Raw genomic sequence first — 23,400 nt, 5'->3', positions numbered from 1 at the left:
TTGACATTGCAAAGAGGTAGCTCTAGACATAAACGCAAACTCTGTCAAAAGTCTTGTGGAGAATCATATGGACAATCACATTGTTCTTAAGTTAGATAAACATGAATCTAAAAAACATTATTGACAATCTAGGATCAGTGCATTAAACATATCAGAACTGAAGTCTACGAAACACTCTTATTAAACAATCAATGTATCAGCGCTTAAGATAAAAGTTAAAAAAGCCTTTTCTAATCAAGTATATAATACAGTAAACACGAACTAACAGCAATCAACACAATAAATAAACGAACCCTAACAGTTTTAATGCGTTAGGTAATACAAAGGAAGCTAGATTTACCCCAAGGGCGGTGTACGGGTGGCTCATTTATGAACTGTTGTGAAGGCACATAGGCACATGTTTTTTGCAACCCGGTAAAGCGTTCAGTCTTAGTTGATCGGGAAGAAGGATTCTCGTTGGCTCAATATCGACTGTCTAAGTTTCATAAACAATCGAGAAAATGAGAAGGCAGAAAGAATAAATCTAAGGACATTGTCCCATTCAACAGAAAAAATTGATCAAAGGTGTGATGCAAGTTGAAAAGAAGCATATCAACCAACTTGTTACCTTTGTGGCAGTTCACTGGTCCTACAAAGCTAAGTTAGTTATCGGCAAAGACAGGAACCTTACAGATGCTTTGATTCCTGAAAACCACATCAGTTGTTTACAGTGACTTCAATTCAGCACTCTAATTCAACTTCGCCCTAAAGAATGTTTTGGCTCGCTGCTCAAAATTTTGAATGCAAGGGCAGTGCCGAAGAGGAAGGCTTTCCGAGTAATCTTTGTGAGCCAGTTCCCAGAAGGCCGTGGGTTGAGTTAAGGAGATAAAGCAAAGTAAATACTATTTGTATTTGGCAGCATGAAACGAAAGAAATTGTTCGTGCTAATTTTTTTGTGGCTCGTGGAAACAGAACAGATTAAATTCTCTTGCAAACCCGTCAAAAAAGAAAGATGGCCTTCGGAGTATTCTGTCCTATACCCAGTAGACAGATTTTTATTTCTTTTACAATTTTAACAATATCAAGAAAATGACTGACTGTTATTCTTGTTTAACAAAAATGTAACTGCATAGGGTTCGACTGGCAAGAGAAAGCTAAAGAACTACCAAAGCTGACATAACACAACGTGCACTTTTTGCAAAGAGCATTAGAAAATAAACAAACCCGCTCTTATTTGAAAAATATAGAAAGCCATTAATGATACTTTTTAACAAATATGTGATTAAATCTTGGTTAAAAGTTGGCCTATTGCAACATATTTTTTTAATATTCTGCTTGAACAGAATGCCATAATCACTAATAGACTTCAGTGATCCGTGTTTTGTTCTAGATACTGACATATAATGAGTCACAAACTATAACAATAAATACATCTTACGAGCATTAGCAAGACAGGAAAATTATTTACATTACAGAGCATGCTTTACTTCCGGCTGAAGCGCTCGAACCGCTTGGTTTCACTTCCGTTTTTATGTCTCCACCGTTTGCAGTAGTAACTTTCTGGTTTTTCAAATACTGGAAAGAAAGAATGCATGATTTATAGCATTATTTTCAAAATACCTAGCTGATAAAGGTTAAAACAGCTGATATTCTTGCAAATATAGGGGTATCATTGCTACATTTCGATTAGGCCTTGCACTGAATTTCTGCTCGAGTTTTAAAAGCTGGTGCTAAATCTTTCTCTGACCCTCCCTAAAATGTGGATTGTTTATGTAAAGGCATTTATAGAATCTTTGCTAGACTTCTCAATGCAATACAACAAAATGTCCTGATTGGAATATAATAACTGCATTTGTTTACATGTATTGATTAGTTAGACTTATGTAAAAAATACTCATCATTACAATAAAATCATTAATGCTTAGTTTTTAAGGGGGACTTCAAGAATCTAAAGAACGAGGTGAAATATCAACTGGCTTTGTAGCTATGATAGGATAAGATAAAACAGATATGCAATTTGCTGCATTTCCTTTTAAGTGAGACGCAAAACAGTTATAAAAGAAAAACAACAAATCAAAAATAAATTAAAATAGATAGCTAATTAAAGGCATCAAAAAAGTACAAAGAGTTTAAAAGAAAAGCTTCAAAGTGAATTGATTAAAAAGCAGCAAAACAATTAAAAGAGGTAATATAAATTATAAACTGGAATTTGAATGCATTCCAGTAACAAATACACAACTTTTTCACAGAAATAGGAACTGAAAACTAAAACCACATTCAAGGACTTGGATACCGCAAACTACTTTCCAATTACTTCCTAGGAAGTGAGATAAATAAAGGAACAGTAAGAGAAACTTACCGACTGGAGCATGTTAACTTTGTACTTGAGCTGGCCACGTTGATAGAATGCAGCAGCTTGCATGGCCTTGTGGAATGCATTGAAATCCTTCTCGTTATCTGGTTTCTTTCCCCACTCAGTGACAATATCCTTGGAAAAGAGGATTTAGCATTTCAAGAGCATTGTTGTAGGAAATGTTGTTGGAAATTTTGAGGCACAAATAAAAACAGTGTGCACATACGAAGGAATAAAACAAGTCTAACAGAATTCTGAACAAGAGATTTCCTCCGGAAAAACTTTAGTTGCACCCACAGTGGGTTATATAAAATGTGTATGAAAGAGATTGGCCATATAGAAATCATGTCAGGAAAATGGACGTGTGTAATTTTATGTAAAAGATTAGCATGAAATCCCGTTACAATGTACATTTAGATTTAAAGGCAAGATTAATCCCTACTCTAGATTCCTCAGATTATTGAGCTAAAGTCCCGATGTGATCGACAGTATAAATAAATATTATCATACATCTAAAAATCTAAAATACAACAATTTCTTGCAGGATTTTGTAGCGTTTGTAGTAAGAAACCTTATGTTTATGGAATATCAGCGTTAAATTAATACACAAAAAATATATATTCTAAGCATAATGATTACAAAATTATTCATGAATCATTGTCCATTGATTTCAAGGCATTTTAATAAAAAGTTGCTCGTGTTTGGCAGTTCATTAACAGCCCTGTCGTGAAGGAAGGGTAAATAGATTGTGCCTAGAGTTGTCTACCTGGATTCTCTTCTCTTTCTCTGCCAGCCTGTTGAGTTTTCGTTTGAGCAAAATCAGCTCTGATTTCAACTGCGCTGATTCGCCAATCGCTGGCCTGAACGTCGACTGTCTGTGATTCATACCAGGGTTTTGTATGTGTTCCATCTGTCGCAATTCCTATAATAAATTCATGGGACATTGTAGCATTGAATACTAAGCAACAACATTGTCATCCTGAACAATCTAAGGAACAATGCAAATCTTAAATTCAGTGAGAACAAGAATCTGCATTTAGCAATTGATTCTGCTTCCAATTTTTCGCTACGAGACCTTTCGTCTATCTGTGTTGAACACCATTCTAAGAGAGAAGCTACCTCAAAAAGGTACGAGCATATTCCCATATCCCAAATACATACGCTCTTAAAACAGAACAAGCTGAGGCAGTGTTAATACAGAGGCTGAACGTCTTTTCCTATATTTCACTTTTTCCTTTCTAATTACAGCAGAATCTAAATCATAACCTATAAACATTATGATTATTTTGGTACAATGTGCCATCAATGCCAGATTCTGCAAGTTTGGAATAAATCATGGGGTTGATTTGCTTCAAATACTCATTAACCCGAATATAATAGCTTTCAAGCTACTGTAAAAAGGTGTTAAATCAGCGTTTCTTGAATCCCTTTTCTCTTAGCATCAGTGTTCAAAGTAGAATCCATAACAAAATACGATTAGTAACCGCAATGGTAGGTTATCCATACCTTTGTTGTCATTTTCAAAAGCCTTTGATCTGAAACAGTGTCCACTTGCTTTCCATAGACAGAGAACGTTATACAGCCTGAGTCGAACCATTCTAAATGCTCCTCTGTGATGCTTGGGAATGAGAAAAGCTTAGAATGATTGTATTCTGGCGACAGAGTGTCCTTCACAACCGGAGTCTCCGTTGTCTCAGTTTCACCCATGGTTGTATACTTGATGTAAATGCCTTGAGAATATCTGGCTTTCAAAATTTCAGCATTTCTGATCAAAACCTAAGGAAGAAAGCGAATAATTAGCAAAGTCAAGAAAATATATTAGTTCGATGCAAACTGCTAAGAATGAGCTTGAACCATGATTTTAAAAAGGTTCACTCAGCTTCAACATCGGCTGAATAGTCTTGGTGCATTACATCTGATTTTTGTAAAATTGTCAATAGTCCCTCACCCCCCCCCCCCCCCCCTTCCAAACAACAACTTTTCTTTAGAATTTTTCAGAGATTCCATATTGTCGAAATAATTGATTATTTGATGATGTTAAACCACAAAATCTTTCGAGTTTATTAATTTGAGTTTTATGGAATACATCGTCGAAAATACTATATTCTTGCAGCAGGAGATTAAAGCAAGCAATTTTAAAGACTGCACGAGATGCTGACACTGAAGCAGATGGAGTTGTTGAAAGATTTTAGTGCTTTAAGTCAAGGGGTAGTGAGAGGAGGGAAGGGGGCCTGGGCCCCCAATATTCTACAGGATCGGCAAAATAAAAATAACACCAGCAATTCTCTGAGCAAGGATTACCATGGGCGGATTATCTTTTTGCAGATATACAACCACAGTTAGCAGCAAAATAATCACCGTCTTGGATTATAATATCAAAGATTCATAGACCAAATGACTGAAAAACAGTAGCACATACCTTGAAATGGTAGGGTTTTCCTAGTAGATCTTTCGGTTCATCAACAAAAGATTCTTCGTCCAAAGGCTTGCCATTTGCAGTACATGGTGTCACGTTAATAATCAAAGTGCCTTGCTCGATACCCTAGCAAGAAAGAAAACAAAGGTATGAAACTTTTTTGGCAGAACATACAGAACTTGAAAATGACATTGATTAAAGCAAACATTTCACAATATATTGGCTAAAAGCTTTTTCGTCTGACACTCATCAGAACATAAAACGTCAGAATAAGGGCCCAAAAGAACACGATGAAAAATATATATCCATTTGTGGATCAAAGTAGGCCAATCAGAAAAACGTAAGCACAAAACCGGTATAGTTGACCAATCAGTGCCGCGTGCCTAAAGAAAAATTACCACTGGAGCCCAAGAGAGAAAACGAACTCCTTCTGTCTACACAATAGCGGCTTTGTCGTTTGTATGTAGATCGATTCCAAAACGCTTAGATGGAAAAACGACCGGGCTCTACTAATTATCCGAAACATGTCGTCATTATAGAGTTTTGCAGAATCTGGGTTATCCAAAAGATGTTGACCGATGGCAGAATCACTTGTTTTAAAGGTGCTTCTAGACCTACAAGATCGAGGAAGCTGTTCTCTTTGAGGGACAGTTCTGTTTCTAATGTTGGAAGGAACATGTTGCTTTATCCTATCCCCTTATCTTTGGGTAGTGCGTCCTACGTAGCCAAAATCACACTGGCACGTAAATTCATAAACAACGGAACTCTTTTGGGTGGTAGGGCTCTCCTAGTACTGTAAACAATAAGGGGATTGACAGCAAAGAAACATTTTGTGATGGCCTGCTTAATCTAACTCTCAAATCGCAAGGAACTGCTACCAATCCATTGTAGTTTAAGATCTTCTCCTTAGTTTAAGACAAAATGATATCTTCTGGATAGTTGTTGTCCAGAAAGATCGTTTTAAGTTTATCCAGTTCAGCATGAAGTTTAAATTTCGAGCAGATCATGATTGCGCTATGTACTAACGTTCTGACGAGGTTGACTTTGCGTTGTTTTTTGGGCAAAATGAATCCCAGAGTATGTACTGGCCAGTAAAAGTGGGCTTGCGATATACACTGGTAATAAATCCAGTGTTAAACTTTTCGATCAAAACATCTCAACAAAATTGTAAGGAATCATTTTATTTCTTTTCAAACGTAAACTGGAGGGCTGGGTGTAGGCTATTAAGGTGTTCTAGAAAAATATCACACTCAGCCTCTGTTTTGAAAATGGTATATGTGTCACCCACGTGTCGAAAAAAGACGCCAGGCCTTTGACATATGTATCATCCACATATCAAAAATTGATGCCAGGGAACGCAGAGTGGACATAACATCTTTAGGTTTTCCAGACCTGGCGGCCTTTTTTCACTTTTGTTCTTAAATGCTTATACTAACTTCAAAGGAGAGCATAATAAAATAAGTTTTCGAAAATCTTGAAATTTTTCGGGATTCTTGTGCAGTTTTGCCGCTATGAACAAAAACTTTACCTACCTTGTAATCTGTAATTGCCAGCTTGTCATCAAAGTCTAAAGCATACGATAAACTCTGCAAGAAAACGTTTGCGGTTCCAATAAGGACATCTTCCGGAGGCTCCCAGAAAGGGTCTTCTTCTTGAGGAATTGTTTTCACTGTCTCGTCCCCATCAAGAAACCGTTGATACAGATCCTTGAGAACATAAGAGTAACTTGGCTTATAAATGCTGAAAATTTACTCAAACGATAAACTGGATTCAAAATTTATCATATATATACAAACACTGAAGTGAATATATGAGAAAATAATTGCATCATTTTAGACACGCTGATTTCTCTGTGAGATATGGATCACATGCGAATTTCGAATAAAAAGAGAATTCATTACACGGTGCTGAATGCTTGCAAACAGAAACATAAAATAGATAAAACTATTTAGGAAACCGAAACTTCACACTAACTGATCAAAGGGTTTTAAAGCCCTAATATTCATGAAAAAATGTCTTTCATTTCATACCTGCATGAGAAACCTTCTGTTCATGAACTTTCCTCGCTCCCATAACCACACGTTGTCATTCAGAAGGTTCTTCATCTTTACAAGAACTCTGGAAAGTATCAGCGAGATTTTTAGCTAACAAATAATTTGTAAAAATGTTTTCCAAGTACAACATTGTCAGTACTGCTAAGTAGCAATCATTCTACTGATTATTTATGATCCCAATGATTACTGTTGATTAGAGATAACGATTAGCTATGATTCCTAATGATAAGCAGCGATTTCAAATGATAAGCTATGTTTTTTCATAAATCCTTGAAAAAAGCGATCCTAAATAGATAGTTCTTCACAACCTTTACATAATGCCATACCAGTTTACATTTCACCTCTGATTCCGAATATCAACTTTACGAAAACACAACTTAAGATTGCCCCTCCAAAAATTCGTAAAATTATCCCTCGACCCGATAAATGTTAGGGATTTTTTCAAGTTATTCAGTCTTTAATTTTTGCAACTCAGCAGTTATCATCACAAATAATTCTAGATACGAGCGAAAATCTTGATTACTTTGTTTCTTTTCCTCCAGCATCCTGTGCTGCACTTGAGATGAGAATGATTTCAAAAGTCCTGCAAGAGATTCGTGTAAAGCGTCACCAGATATCGACAAGATTCAAAGATAACATTTAAAACCCAATTAAGTACTCATTATTGAATAAAGTGATATATTTTCGATCTTTGTGCTAAATCACAATATAGTTTGTTATAATTGTTTTCACAAAGGGAAGAATTTTTTAGATCATCAAAATGAAAATAAATGCTAGTGTTTTTATGCAACTTTTTTCAATGTAAGCACATGACATTATTACAGCTTGAAAGGAGACGACATCAAAATTCAATTAATTTTTTAACAAACTCATACAAATTAAATACTTCAATTAATTCCTCGAAGCTTTGAAATCGTCTCTCAGTCCAGTAAAATCTTCTTAATTTATTAGTACGGCTCTGAATCCCTCTTTCATTCAGTTTAACTAAAGACGTAAACAAAGGGTAGCAATGATGTTTCCACAAACAAAGATGACATCACGAGCTTATCAATACTGAAAGGAGAAAGTTCAGATAGTGCCATATAACTTATGTGCTCCACGACAATTTTGGCAGCGGTTGTAGATCTGACTTTATATGCGCTGTAGCTGAATTTTAGTGTTGACATACTTTTGCTTGTCCAGTTCTTCACTGATAGCGTTTACTTCGCTGATCAGGGGTAACAACTCCAGGACTTGCTCTTGAGCTTGTTGCTGGTCTGTTTAAAAAGAACATTGGACATTTAAAAGACTGTCGTTAACTGTGATGAAAACACACTGATATTAGCAATGAAACCATTTTTAAAGATCAAGAGAAAACCTATATTGGTCCTTTAACAGTTAAATTCAAGCTATAAACTTACTTTATATTAACCTCCATTCAGTTCTCAGATAGGCAAATGCTTTAGGTTACAGAAAAAACCCACTCATAAAGTTAGACAACCACAAACTGTCGAAACTTAATGGATCTAATTACTAAAACGCATTCAGAACAAAAGGTCACTTGCCTTTAGAAAGCCCAGCTCCAAAACCAGTCTGAAACCCTTTAGCCTGGGCGATTTCTTTCTGTGCGAATTCCCAATCCACCTTTCCTGGAGTTCCATCGCTTTTCTCAGTATTCAATGGATTTACAAAATAATACATATGGTTCGAGCCTGAGAAAATAAACACAAATTTCCCTCTAAAAATGGCGAAAGCCAAATCGCCTTGCAACCATCTAAATGTTAGTCTACTAAACAGGATACAGATTAATAATTTGTGATTAAGCATAAAATTACAGCCAAATCAAAAGCCAGATTCAAGAACATTAAATGTTACCATTCTTATTGTCTTGTGAAATTCCCTCTATGTGAACTCGCAGAAATTGAAAAAAGTTTCATTTAAAGTACGTGGGTGTATATCGTTTAAGTGAATGAAACTGTTTGCGACTTTGTTCTCGCTAATCGCTTGAGGTTATAGCATACCAGAATGTTGCATGAATCTAACGTTCTGTTACCGCTTATAGTGTAAGGGGCGCCAAAAAAAACGTTGAAACATGTTTCCAAAGTTGGAGATACCCAAAATTTAGAGAGGAGAGCCATTGACCAGGTCATAAGATGTCATATCATAAGTTCACCACTGAATAGCCTAAGATGACCATTTAGTGCCAAGAACAATTAGTCGAAACAACAATTTGTTATATGGATATTTTTCGATTGGACAATAATGCTTCAAACCCTTTTATCCAAATACATGGAAAGAATTGTCCTAGGATGATAGATAGGGAAAAAATGTCTTACCAAAAAGGATTCGATCGTAATGTTTCAAAACCCTCTCTCCAGTCAGTGGCATGCCATTGACTTTTGTCTTAGCACCAGCCGTAGCCGGTTTCAGTGTAACCTCATTTTCATGCCAAATAAGAACTGCGTGCTGTTTCATGATACTGAAAAACATCAATTAGAATTTTTTAGACTAAAATTAGAATTAAATTTCGTATGGCATCCAATTTGCATACGAGAAAAAACCTTGTCAATGTTCTGCTCTGGATTCTTGGACTTTTCACCTTAGACCCTCCTCAAGAATTCTGACCTTAAACATTCTTGATTGCACGGGAAAAGAGAAAAGAGAAAATGGAAGAAGGGTACTATGATATATATTGAAATGGCATGTAAAAAACGGTGAATATCTCTAAGGCAGAATACTAGAATTACTATAAAAGGCAGGACTTTTCATAGAAGAAACTTCGTGAGTAAATTGACTTCAACTCGTAAACTAGTGAGTTCATTGAAAATTTAACCAGTAATGTGACACATCATATTGGTTGAATAATCTAAAATATGAGGACAACAGAAGCACAATTTCTCAATATATCTTAATTGGGCATCAAAGACATTTGTACCTCAATCCGGTCATAGGTACATTGGGATTTGCATCTTTCCGGCCAATCGTTGTTTCTCCTATCAAGCAGAAGGTAAAATGTTAGTAACAATGAACCTGAAACAAGGAATAAGGCAGTTTTCGCACAGTGTTATTTCGTAAATGGAAAGGATAAATGTTCCTTGAAAACCATAACGGTTGGAACATGTTGATTAGAAACAAAACAAGGTTTTTCTCAAATATCCTTTGAACCGGGGCAGCAAAAAATCTGAACAAAAATAATAGTTTGATGCTTTCCTATACAGCAGAGCTACTTCAATGTGATTTGCATGCATACCATATTTGACTATTAGGACTACCACTATATTCTAGAGATTCTGCCTGAAATAAAATTCAGCATTTAATGAATACCTGACGAACCTTGAACTGCATTCAAAAATAAAAGATTGGTGGGGGAGGGGGGGTAACACCTGTCTCAAAACCAATACTCCAATTCCACTATTAAACTCTGCATGTGCACGAGTTGTAATGGGCTCAGAGGCGTTAATTGTCATTCGCCTGGGAAGTTATCGTACTACAAATCCTTCCCCCATTCTCAAATGATTTTGTTTACTTGCTTAGTAGGTTTTTATTATAAAACAAAGATAAAAACCGCATTGATAGAAACTGTAGACGGAAGAAAAAATTGTTAAATTCAAGCGGCATCTTTCGCAATTAACATTCTAAGATTGAAGTTAATAAAATAAAGATAGCTTGAGATAAAGTTACGGTAAACTTTGTCTGTAATATTCGACAGCCATTTTGTTTTATGATTCAAGTCTTATTTATAACTTGTGGAAGACTGTATTTTTAGTTTCCACAACATATATGGAACAGGCCACGATATTTCAATGTTTCAAAATAGATAGTTAAGCTGCACCTTCATTTAAGGAATGTTTAATGACACCAGACAACATATTGTCCTCGTTCAAGTTGATAAGATGTGGGGTTGTCTGCAGCTTTTCGTTTGCAGCATCATCTGCCGGATCCGTTTCACTTCGCGATGCTTGGAGCTGTGAAGAAAGCACAAGGAATTAGGAAAGCTGCTAGAGATTTTTGGTAATCGACTAACAGAGAAACAACACAACAAATAGTGCGCTTTTAGTTTCCATTGGAAGTAGGAATGCCATAATATCATCTTATCCGATGCTACTGACGAGAAAGGATTCAATTTTGTACAGGTTTTTATGTATATGCAGTCCTGTTGGAGCGAAGCTGATATTGGGGGGCTGCCCATTGTATTCCTTCTCATTCAATACAATGTTATAAAGGAAACATACTCCAAGTTGACAATCATTGGGGGGCTCCGGCCGCCCCCCCCCCCGGTTCCGACGGCCCTGAAATGTAGTTCTAATATAATTTACGATGTTCTCCAAACCACAGCTTTTTGCTTCTCAGAGTATCGTCCTAGCAGTACTGTAAATTGCTTTCATGTCAGCAGTGTATCTCGTTATATGTATTGGTAGATATTGGTAGATGTATATTGGATTGTAAAAAAACCTGACAATACACTGAAAACTTGTAACCTGCAGAAGCATGCAACAAATATGAATGACAAATAATCAATATGTTAAAGGGCATCAAAATTTGTCTCAATGGTCTACATTTCCCAATAATAAGGTAGTGAATAGCACGTATAAATGAAAGCAACAAGTAAAAGGCATGAAGCCAACCTTTTCATCCCAACTCATCATTGCCATAGCGTTCGCTTCAAGTTGAGCACGTATTTCTTCTTCCATTTCTTTTCTCATTCTTTCCTTTTCTAAAATGGTTCATAAACGAGTTAGAATAGGGATTACGTTTGCACAGCGCAACTTTAATGGACTAAAAGGAACAGCCGTTTAAAATAGATTGTCACCAAGAAACGGATGCAGACTATTGGCAGCTGCAACATTATACGAGGTGGAAAAAAATAGTGTAATTGAAAAATACGGTTGAGCATTGCCCATGTTAAGCAGTATATTCTGACAAAGACTAAGGATTTCAAATTTCTTCAAATCGCTTCAATTTAAAATTAGCTTACATTGTATTATTGGCTAATATTAAACTCTGAAAGGTATTTTTACACAAATAGAAAGTCATGTACATTTTTTCTAGTTCTGATACTAGTTTCAACACTATACGCTGGTTATATATAGAAGATTTGAAAACGATTTGGGGGCTGGACAACAATTCTTCATTAGCAGGTAGCGGAACCTGTGATTATCGTCAAGTACAAGGAAAGGAAATGGTGTTTTGTGCACTGCATAATGTTCAATATCTGAGCAATATTAAAGGCGAGAGCAATATGTTTGTTAACATAATACCACTTGAGTTTGATGACATATGTTCAGTACTGACTTCAGATAGATAGGCAAAATGCCACCATCTGCAGGGAATATGTTGCTGCTAAATATTACCAATTTAAAGACAAAAATTCGATGCGGAGAAATGCATTGTGTTATCCACACATAGAAGTTAACATGCTCAACCCTGGCTTTTTCTTGAAATACGTCAGATTGATGATTGCTTACACAAAACGACGAATGCATGGCATCAATGAGCGACTCCGAATTGGCAAAGCTAATGTGGTAGAGGTCCCGCCCCGTAACTTTGAACCACGTGAACAAGCGAGGCGAAAAACAGACCACCAAGAGACAAGAGGAAGATTTATCAGAGAAAGATGCTGGACAAAGTGATGAAGAAAAGGGGTAGAGACAAAGCAAAAACAAAAAGTTAGGGGTAGCAAATGACGGTTTTTAGTTGTGAAATCCATCATATAGGATGTTTTGGAGCCGATTCTTGTTTCTATGGTAACTTGAAAATTACCTCAACACTATTATCAGTACACTGTTTCATGATCAGAAAAGACAATGGAACTTGACGTCAAAAAACAGTTAAGGAAGTCTTCTTACCCTCTTCGGTCATGGTTGCCCCAGGTGCGGACACTGGCAAATCTCCACCCATCGCTTTTTTCAGTCTTTCATTCTCCTCTTTGAGCTCCCTAATAAGTTTGTCCATAGGATTTTCATTGACAACGGCTTTGTTTTTGATTTTCTTTGCTCGATCAGCATATCTAAATGGAAACATAAACAAATGTAGATATAAGGAGGAAAATCCAAAAATCTGTGAAAGTCAAACGGAGCTTCTAAAAACATTGCTACGTAAGATGTGACAGTTAGGAAGTTGAAGACATTTTGCCTCCAATATGTTTTAAAATTAAGCAAAAAAATTGCTGCTTCTTTCATTTCTGCCAAAATGAAAACAGCTTCGCCTCATTTGTAGATTTCACATTTCATCAAATAGATTTAAATTGAAATTTCTGTAACAAACAATTTTAATATCGTTCAGTTGGCAAGTTTACATTACAATCATTATTGCTATTAATTTCAATACGGCAAAAATTAAAAAAACTGTAAAATTATAATAAAACTTCTTTTCATCAAGCTGTTTGGAACAAAACTTCATGCATATTTTGATTTGCCTCTTAAGTGCATTTAGCAACTAAGGGTTGTGCTTCTTCTGAATAACATACGAAAACGTTTTTCCTGTTACGTTTTTCGTTTGGCATACAAAAATGTTAATTGAATTATGAACTTAAATCCAAACAAGTAGAATCTTACCGAAGCGTGCCGAGGGTTTCATCGTAGTTAATATCAGCAGGAGACAAAGCTGCTATCATAATGGTCTTACTGTTTCCACCAAGTGCATTCTGCAGCAACTTGGTAAGCACTGAATCTCTGTACGGCACAAGCACTTTCTTTTTGCCCATTGACTGATCAGCCAATGCTGAGATGACATTGCCAAGAGCTGATAAACTCTTGTTGATGTTAGCTCCTTCCTTGAGGCGATCTCCAGTCGCTCCAGTGCTGTCAGCACGTTCAGAACCTAAAATTCGTTAAAAACTAGCAATAAAAGAGGAAGTTTTCGATTTTAACCTGCAGTTCTATTCTATTTTTTCTTCACTATTATGAGAGCAAGGACCTACAAGGCTAGAGCTCATTTTGAAACATGTAAAGGAGCTAATAGAAAAACCAGCTTCACAACTTTCATGTAAAGCTTCATGAAACTTTATGTTTTATTACAGACAGTTCCATATCTATGGATAGAAAACTGAGCACGATTTCCTTCTATCAGGTTTCTAGCTTTTTTACCACTATGGCAAACGTAAGACTTGCTAAGCTCTCTGCAATGTTATCATTGACAAACAACCCTTTATGATAAAAGAACCTACTGATATGTTATCATTAAAGAACAATCAATCATGAGAAAAGAACAACCATTTTTTAATCTAGACCCAACTTATCTGATAATTCATAAAATAAGCCGATCAAATCATCGATATTTTATCAATTTATATTCAAATTCACACGCGTTCCATAAAATCAAAACAAATGAAACTACAATTACCTGCCAAATCTACAAGGTTAATAATACTGGTTTTCTTAGTTTCTTGGCCCATGTCATTTTTGCATATCTGGTCAAACTGAATTGTGACGACTGTGTGAGCACGTGAGCTTGTTGCGTTCATTTGAGTTGACGCAACAGTTCTGTTTGCAGTGCCTAGAAATAAAAAAAGGACAAATCAAAGATTTTCCGGACTTTGAAGGATCATGCAGATACTTTGGCACGTACCAACTAAATTCTAAAAAAAGGATGAAAGACTTTTTACCGATATTAAAATCATGGGGAGACAGAAATGAGGGCCACTGATATTTGACAATGTAATAATATCTTGGCATATAAAATTAAAGAATGGCAAAATTAATGCAAAAACAGAAAATTCGAGTTAATTTTCCTTGAGTTTTTTGATAAAAATAACCAGAGGCAAAAAAGACGCAAAATTCATTGCAATTTATCTAAGAAGCGAAATAGAATCCAGTTGAATTAAACTCGAAGCAATTCAAAAAAACTTGGTCCATATTATGGAGATATAAATAACAAGGAGACTGAGAATAAAGGATAAGATATCTGCACTCAGAATCGTTAAAAATTGCGGAGCTTCGAATTCCACCCACCCTCTTCTGTTCTTTTCTCAATTTCCTTATAACTTCCCACGGCTACAAATTTTAATCCTTGGACGTAGAAGGCACCAATTTTGGGATTTTGACGCACCTAAATTCACAGAAAATAAAAAGTTTGGAGGATTCGAAGGCACAAATAGCAATTAAAGAAGAATAAACAAATTGAATTTACTCAGAAAAGACTAAAAGAAAAATTCTAAGAAAGTTAGTAAACGTATTTAATACAAAGACAGCGAATATAATATATATCAATTCAACAAAAACAATAAGCAGTTATATACCACAATTAGTAAGAAAAAATCAATGTGCTTAAAACATCACAAGAAACGTTTTTAAGACAGATTCTCTGTTAGTTGCCGGATCTGACAATGGTCGGTCAAAATTTGATTGGCAAGCGATCGGGTTCACTTTTGATACCAGAAGGCAGTGAATCTGATTGGTCATAATTATTTGTCAATTATAAGCAACCAATCAAATCACGGCTTTAAATTTAAGGTTAGCTGTAAAAATACACAATGGCAACCAGATCTTTTGGAGAAAACAGTTACAAAAACAGACAATCTAAGTAGGTAAAGACGTGTTTTCAAGTTTCACCATCTGAAATGAATTGTGTCAGAAGCTGAAGTCTTTTAATAGAAAGCCAAACTCTGATATAACTCTCTTGTCCGGATTTCGAGCTTAACAAGCACTAATAAAGAATTCAAATCCACTGCAACTCACGTCATTCTGTAAATAGATTATCATGATTATCATGACACTAACCTGCAAACCTCCTTTTGGGTTTTCTTTTGTGAGCAAATCTCGGACCTGCTCGTTATAGATCTCCAACATGCTGAATGTTACTTGATATTTCTAAGAAAAAGGGTTATCAAATCAAACAAAGTAAATACAGGAAGGTACTGCATGCATAAACATATTAATAGAAGGCAGAATTGATACTAATCAAGTTCTTTAACATTGAGCAACGACATGAACAAAGTTAGCGAAGTGAGTATAGAGGGCTATTCACCAAAGGAGATCTTGAAAGCCCTTAAGAAATTCAGTTAGCCATCTAAAATTGCCAACACGCTATTAAGAAAAATATAATAATACTTTTGACCATTTATAAAAACATTTTCAGGGTGTTGTAGTGCCGTATAGATAAGCCTTACTTCCCAAGTATACTACTAGACATATTACGCAGACTGTAATCGTTCAAAAAATCACTCCTGGCACATCAAGGAAGACTACAGTCCGCAATTTATGTGTTATATATGAATGCAACGGTGGTACTTACAATGCTTCCATCGCCCCTTTCAATGATTTTGAACAACTCGTCACATGTAATAGGTACAATACCTCTGGAAAGCAATATAAGATAACGAAATAATTGAATTGAAATATCGAAATAATCCTGTTTAGTATAGTTCACGCTACTATTCTAATGAAGTATTAAGCAAATAACAGGCTTGGATCCCGTCTGGTACCATTCATTAGAGAAAAAGCTTATCCATGAAATATTTGTTAGGCAAAAGAGTCTTTCACCATGGCTAATTTCAAAAAAAAAAAAACTGACAGCAGTAGCATCGCAAGTACCTTCTGATAGAAGTTAAACGACGCAAACCATTTCTTATTCAACAAACATCAAAATTAAAAAAGATGCTCAAAATTTCATACTTGTTCTGTCCATAACCGACCATGGAGTATGATTTTCCAGCACCCGTCTGTCCATAGGCAAACAGCGAACAATTGAATCCTGATGAAGTATGTTAAGAAAATGTTAAGAAACTTGGAATCATCAAAGGAGGGAATTGTTATCGAAAACTTTCATACGAATGATCTGCTTTTTTGGTCTTAAATGTTAGAATTTCTATCTATTGGATCAAGTTTCAACCCACCATTTTGGTTAAAAGATTATATAAAAAGCTACTTTTTTGGTTCAGCATATTCATCGTGTTGTTGGGGTGAAATCTTGTCTGTATATTTATATTCTTCGTTTTGCAAAATATTCTGGTTACCATTGGTGGCTATTTCTGTTTTGATACCGTTCGGAAACATTAAGGCTATGGGTGAGCCCCTCTTGAATAAAACAAACCAAAGAACGACATGGTATGAAAAGAAGCTTGAAACAGGATTGTCAAATATCACAAGTTGATTTAACAGTTACCTAAGATGGCATTGTCCAATACACCTTGGCCTAGATCATTAAACACTGTTCGTTGATCGGCGTATCTTGGGTTGTCTGCAACAAGTAAACCATCTGGCAACTCTTTAGCTCCATCATGAGACCTGAGGAATAAATGTTCACTTGAGTTTATACCAGGGATTAGAGGCTTGAAGTTTTTACCATTTAGTAAATCCAAAAAGTATTTACAACAATCGAATGAGTTTCTTTGTTCTTAACTATCAGCATAGTGATTTTTAGGCCCATCCACGTTCGCTTTACATCTACAATTCCTGCTAAAGAAAACATCTAAAAAGCTTCCAAGTATATCAATTATATTCCTATATTTATGATAGGATTGATCATTGCTGACCTATGTGTCAATTTTTTCTCCTTCTCAAGATTCTTTCTTTCTGGAGTTTCTGGAGCATTTTTTTGCAAATTCTTTTTCATTTTTTTCTGGGACCAATGGTCCCGTGGTCCAATAGTTTTCCGCTTTAGCTTCCAAAAGTTATGTCCCAAGCTGCAAATTATTTTTGCGTATTTGCCCTTGTTTCGTATTAAAAAGGGTTTGCATGAACCAATTCATGGATGGGCAAGAGGTTCGTTTTCTACAAATACCAAAACGCTGTACTCACCAATATGAGAAATCAAAAGAGAACTGAAAAAAGATAAAAACCATCATTAGTTAAGAAATAAAAGGATTTGAATAGCAATTCATGTATCTTGCAGTACATGAAATTCGTTTTTTCCATTAGAATATTACTGATTTACTATCAAAACAGAATTAACAAAGACAATTTTTACCACAGGTTGTACTACCAACACAAAATAAATGATATCCAGATGTCGTCTAGCATCATATCTTTGCTATTTTCAACTTAAAACAACCATAAAATAAACTCTGCAAAACCGTTTGATTTGATAAAAAAAACAGAAAAAGCCACATGACACCAGGTACAAACATTGGATGAAAGGAAAATGGTGTGTGTGGTTGCTAGCCCATAACATAGTTGAAGACAAGGCAAGGGTCCTCATTTGGTGAAAAAGTTTCAGGATCAAAAATGCCTTTGATTTATAACGGAACATCTAACAATAAATTTTTGAATTAAATAGCAAGTGCTTGATATAACAAAGAACTTGATATTATATCATGCAAACGCTACCATAGGGCAAAAGGGTTTCTACTTGGTGCATACTTGTTAAATAAGTTATGTTGAATAATAGAGTTCGTTTTTAAAGTGTATTGTAAGAGGACTAACTTTCTAAAGTAATTATCTAAAGTATCTTATCTGCCAATTAATTAATAACACATCAGCAAGAAAATTTTTAAGGCCTTCTTGAGTTGTATAAAAATCAACAATTGGATGGTGATAATTTGGTCCATGAAAAAGAACTATAATGGCACAAAAAGTTTACAAATATATACAATCAAAATCATTTCTTTAAAAAACTAATTTCTTGTACCAGAAGCAGATGTTTTCATTTCTATTTAACAACAGATAAGAATAAAAATTGGAAGTACAAGATACTTGTGAGCCTTAGGAATTTGCTATCTGGATTAGATTGGCCTTGTAGACTCATCCTAGTGAGATTGGGGCACTTAGCAAAATTTAGTAATTATGAGATAGTACGATATTTGTTTAGAAACCAAGGACGTGATGAGAGTAACACTGAAATAAAAATGAGCTGGTGGTAAGAATTTCAGACTCTGTACAAACAGTGTTTTTGTACTGTGTATAGAAGATGATCTAAAGGTAAACAATGGCCAGCAAAAGTGTGATTTCTAAATCCAGGAAAGCTGTCTATAGAGACAAACAAAAGGGCTATGTGTAATATTATTAGAAATTTGATATGCAAAGGCCTTTTCATGTTTGTAACCAATAAATTGCTTTTAGTAGTAATTTATGAAAAAGGTTTTACCCCTTAATGAATAGTAATGAATGAATATTATTACCTCTTTTGGTGGTTGATCTGCAAAGAAAGAAGAAAACATGGGTTGAATTCCAGTTAACAGAAAGAATGATCATGCCAAAAGCTTTAATGGGAGAAGGATACTCTAATTTTAAAAGACTCTTTATATTGCCTCATGCTATACAGACAGGGCTGTACACACATGGTGCATAGGGCAGAACTGTTTTGAGCTTTAACTCTGAGTGATTGTCATACTAATGTGACAATCAACTGGGTGTTGGTCCTACAAGTTTAATATTTCTCAATTTAATCTTGTGTGATAAGACAATCGACATGTGGGCCAGGCCTTTTCCGGAAAGGCGCTCGATCGATCGAGCGCGGGTACCTAGAGCACACCCAAAAAAAGACTTGGAGAGCGATTTATAGGGCCCTTCAAAAGGTACAAACAATATTACCACGGAGCAAAATAAATTTTTGGAATTTGGTGAATAAACTTAATCAAGCATAAACAATCTTCCCAACAGACAGCAATATTTTGAATTGCGTTACCCCTTGAGAAAAAAATTCAGCAAATTCAATGTTAGGTTTTTGATACCATTTTTAATCTAATAACCCTCTAATAACCACCAAGGACACAGGCCATCAAGCATATTCTCTGGAAGATTTATTGGATTTTCAAGCAAGCTTCAATATTCTGTTGAAGTATTATTTTCTGTTTTCTCTCAATAGCTGTGCAAATCACCTGTTTAATCAGCGATCAGATCTCCGCCCCAAATTATTGCATTGCTATCCAGCTTTAATTTGCTTTCGTGAGTAACAGATATTCTAGCTTTTTTTATATAATGGATAGCATAAAAAGGGAAACAAAATATAATGTTCGACTTAAAGCCATGCATTTTGATGAAGCAATATTTGCTAACATAACACTGTGTTATGTTAGCAAATATTGCTTCATCAAAATGCATGGCTTTAAGTCGAACATTAGTGATACTGACAGTGATAAAAGCTCATCAAATGATGGCAACTTACATATCTAGAAAAATCTGAACAATTTCGAGACTTTGCTTTGTTATATTTCTATATTTATATTAACATAGTGTTTGTTGCATGTTTTGTTATTTCATTTTATGGTGCTTTTGGTATCACTGTTGAATCTCTTATTTAACACCCTTCCAAAGCTTTCAATATGAAGATTTGAATCTTCCAAAGCTTTTCAAGGATGCTTTCAAGAACATTTTATTTAGAGGTGCGAAATAGAGCGCCTAGAGTTTCTAAGGGGCTCGTTTTATAGAGCACCTTCATTTTGCTTAGATCAATTTACAAGTGTTATCCACCATTACACAAAGACTGCAGCTCAATGCAGCTGATGCAGCTTTGATCAATGGATTGGAGTTCAGTTGCAATGGATTTTAGAGGCAAGATATCATCAAATTTCCTAATCACATTTAGCTGTATGACTCATATGAATCTTCAATTAATGTCATTTTAAAACTTAACAACCATTTTTCTTCCACTTTTTTCAATCCAACATATGGTAGCTCTTCAGATGAATTCTTCTAAATCTTAAAATAAAATTTTATTTTGTTAACCATATTGGTTATTGTGCTCCATGCAAGTGAACTGCTATAATCGGATTATTCTGCTCCCAACACAGGCATAAAACCCTTCTGTCTGAAACTTACTTAGCTCCTCTGGGTTTTGGATGGTAGTCATTTTCCCTTGCATATCAATTACACATTTTGCATTTCTTTCTTTTTCCCTAAATATGATTAAGATGCATGTTAGTTTTTAACAGTGACAAATTACATGATTCAAATTATGATTCAGACTCCATAAGCAGTGAGATGAAACTTTTTATCAGATGAAACTTTACATTCTAGCAGTAAAAATATGAAGCACTTACATATTAAATAATAGGAACAAAGTAGTTTTGAAAACTGATTGATCTTTGAAATAATTAATTAGAAATAATCAAATGCATCTTTTGGATCAGATTTTAGGAGAATATTCAGAAGGAATGGTTTGATCACACAGTTTTTGGCTTCTTGGCATTAATGAAACTGTAAATTTGGTCAGGTTAATATCTTTGGTTATGTAACAAAAATGATTTTTCTGCATGATTCCACATAGCCTGTTACGAAGTTCCAATTGTAAACATTCTGGTTATACAAGTCTTCATTACTATCAAAAAGATAATTTTATGCAAGTTTCTTCTTTAAAAACAAGGAGGAAATTTTCCACAATCATTTATGCCATAGCAAAATACAAAAATTGTCATTTCTAGCAGAAATGTGTACTTTTTTAACATTGTTTCATTAACATATGTAATCTTCTTTTAAAGAAAGTTAATAAACATAAAAAAATGTTTCTCCTTTACCTGGAGTTAAAGGGACGAACCCTGACAGCTACACGAACCCTAAAAAGAAGATAAAATATTTTCTCTTGCTTGGTGCATAAAACTCATTAAAGTAAATTAAAGGAAACAACGCATCTGAATTCACTTGAATTACAGACCTTTTATTCAAGTATTAAAATATCTGTCATATACAAGATAAAATATTTATGCCCAAATAACATATCTCCATTGTTAAAGCAAATTAAAGTGAACTAAACTCTACAAAGACTTGAACTTAGACAAAGACTTGTTGAAAAAACTTATAATGGTATTAAGCAATGGGAAAAAGTTATAAGAAGTGATAAACTCTCACATCCAATTTTGAACTTGTAGTTCTACCATGAAAAAATTTTCTGACATAATTTACAATATCTAATTGGCCTTTAAAATTTAATTCTAATAACTATATCAGGATATTATTTTCTTAAAAAAATTCGCGTGTAGAGGAACAAGTTAATCAATTAGTTAAAATGGGTTTTGGAAAAAGTTTTATGGCAACAGTTCCTTCTCATAAATGATTTAGATCAGATGAACACCGTTGTTGACACATTTAACTCAAAACAAATTATTGTTTGTTATATACCAGCAATTTGATTTATTCAAATCAAAAAGGGACTTATAACGAAACCTTACAAATTTCCAATGAAATTTCTCTAAATAACTGATTTGAAACCTGATATGGAGACTCGGGATGTCAGTACATTTGATATTATTTTGAGTGCGTTGGCAGGGTTGCCCTGTTACTCAGACGCAACATCCCACGTTGTTGTTAACAGTTACGCCGAGCGGAGAAAAAATAATTTTTACAGTTTCTTCTAACGATAAATTTGATTACAATTAGTTGAAAATCCAAGTCAAGTGGACCCAATTTAAATACCAACAGTAAAATTACTAGGGTAGGGGCAGTTGCCACTGCATTCGAGCTTGCCGTTTCCATTTTCAACTGCTGCAATTTGATACACCGGCGCACTCAATAAAATTTTAGTAAAAAAATAAACTTTTAGAAACAAAGAAGAAAATCAGAATAGTAGCATTTTGACTGAAACAAAAGTTACTTAGTTGTTGTAATGTATATTAAAACTTAGCGGATGGCTGAAAGTGGTTACTGGCTTGACTTTACGTTAACTTAGGCCCAAAAGCGGCTTCGAGAAAAAGAGGAAGTAATGAACAAAGGCCTCGGGCCCTCTCAAAAATGACAGATTTTTAATATCTGCGTTTTTGAAAGCACTTACGACTCGTCCGGCATGATTGTGGCTTTTTCCTTGCAATATCTTCTTTAGTTTTGGTTGAAGATTATCTTTGACATTTCAAGGGTAAAGGACGTCGGTTTTCGATTCTTCAGTGCACTTGTTGCTATGGACACATCCAAGTTTAGTATTATCACGTGACCAAATACTATTGTGGTTGAAAAAATTTACGTAAACAAAAAAGTTGTGTTGTTATTTGTTTCTATGGATCAAACTCCAACCCATCATTTCAAATAGCTATTGAAAAATACCTTTACTTTTAAATGTAATTATGAATTGATAGTTTCAGAACTATCGGAATTCTGCACCTGCCGTCCAAAGTTACCGCAGCAAGTTTTTAGGGCTATCACTTCAAATTCTATGAAAACGAGCTATAAATTGAATTCTAGGCAAGCAAATTGAGCAAAGAGGTCAAAAAGAACTGCAATCTGTGGACGACGTGCGGCTTATGGTGGCGGAAGAAAGATGCATTGAGGCGGAAGAAAAATGGACGGGCTGTTTTTTAGGAAGGACGGGCTGTTTTTAGGAAGGGCGGGCTGTTTTTTAGGAAGGATGGGCTGTTTTAAGGAAGAACGGGCTGTTCTTTAAGAAGGCGTGTCTCAAGAACGTGAAGGCCTTTTCTATACAAACCCTAATACGAGGGGAAATTGTTGAAAATTCTGTAGAGGTTAAGATGAGGGTCTCCTGCGAGCGAAACGAGTAGAAATGTTTTGCAGCGACGACCTTGAGATTAGCTTCAAATACATTTCCGAATATTCACTCCCCCCCCCTCCCCTCCGTCTTTTTATCAGAAGGCCAGGCATAGGGACTGCTTAAATTCCTCTACTTCTCTATAATTGTTTATTTTTCTTAACTTTAAATCTTAGAAAAAACTTCACCATGATCATAATCGTGCAATAAGCTTAAGTAGAGAGTAGAGAATTTGTATAGTATTTGCTGCTACCTAGCCCCCGGAGGTAGTTTTT

At 35.1% G+C, this 23,400-nt stretch overlaps 1 protein-coding gene across 1 annotated transcript; it reads right to left on the bottom strand.

The window, feature by feature from the left end:
- Window positions 1–39: 39 nt before the first annotated feature.
- On the bottom strand, window positions 40–22,565 carry LOC135690799 (kinesin-like protein KIF28). Its single transcript, XM_065208463.2, has 27 exons — window positions 22,421–22,565; window positions 21,171–21,209; window positions 20,476–20,552; window positions 18,837–18,853; window positions 17,518–17,540; window positions 16,883–17,004; window positions 16,393–16,471; window positions 16,013–16,076; window positions 15,499–15,588; window positions 14,731–14,827; window positions 14,123–14,275; window positions 13,336–13,600; window positions 12,628–12,788; window positions 11,407–11,495; window positions 10,614–10,746; window positions 9,717–9,774; window positions 9,118–9,260; window positions 8,347–8,493; window positions 7,971–8,058; window positions 7,326–7,385; window positions 6,779–6,866; window positions 6,281–6,454; window positions 4,752–4,874; window positions 3,839–4,108; window positions 3,099–3,254; window positions 2,339–2,467; window positions 40–1,554 (listed from the first exon to the last, which is right to left on the bottom strand). The coding sequence occupies exons 1-27, from the start codon at window positions 22,432–22,434 to the stop codon at window positions 1,444–1,446; spliced, it is 2,970 nt and encodes a 989-aa protein (XP_065064535.2). The 5' UTR covers window positions 22,435–22,565; the 3' UTR covers window positions 40–1,443.
- Window positions 22,566–23,400: the final 835 nt, after the last annotated feature.

Source organism: Rhopilema esculentum, chromosome 4, assembly GCF_057945365.1.
Source record: "Rhopilema esculentum isolate cy_ngs chromosome 4, ASM5794536v1, whole genome shotgun sequence".
Classification (NCBI taxonomy): Eukaryota; Metazoa; Cnidaria; class Scyphozoa; order Rhizostomeae; family Rhizostomatidae; genus Rhopilema; species Rhopilema esculentum.
The sequence above is the reverse complement of the archived record's forward strand: the minus strand, read 5'-3'. Positions and strand labels throughout refer to the sequence as shown.

Bases quoted from the DNA above. Each gene is read 5' to 3' on its own strand.
- LOC135690799 (XM_065208463.2), bottom strand. The intron at 4,875-6,280 runs GTAGGTAAAGTT...CTTTCTTGCTAG, and splicing joins TGGCAATTACAGATTACAAG to GGTATCGAGCAAGGCACTTT. The intron at 4,109-4,751 runs GTATGTGCTACT...TTTCTTCCTTAG, and splicing joins GAAAACCCTACCATTTCAAG to GTTTTGATCAGAAATGCTGA.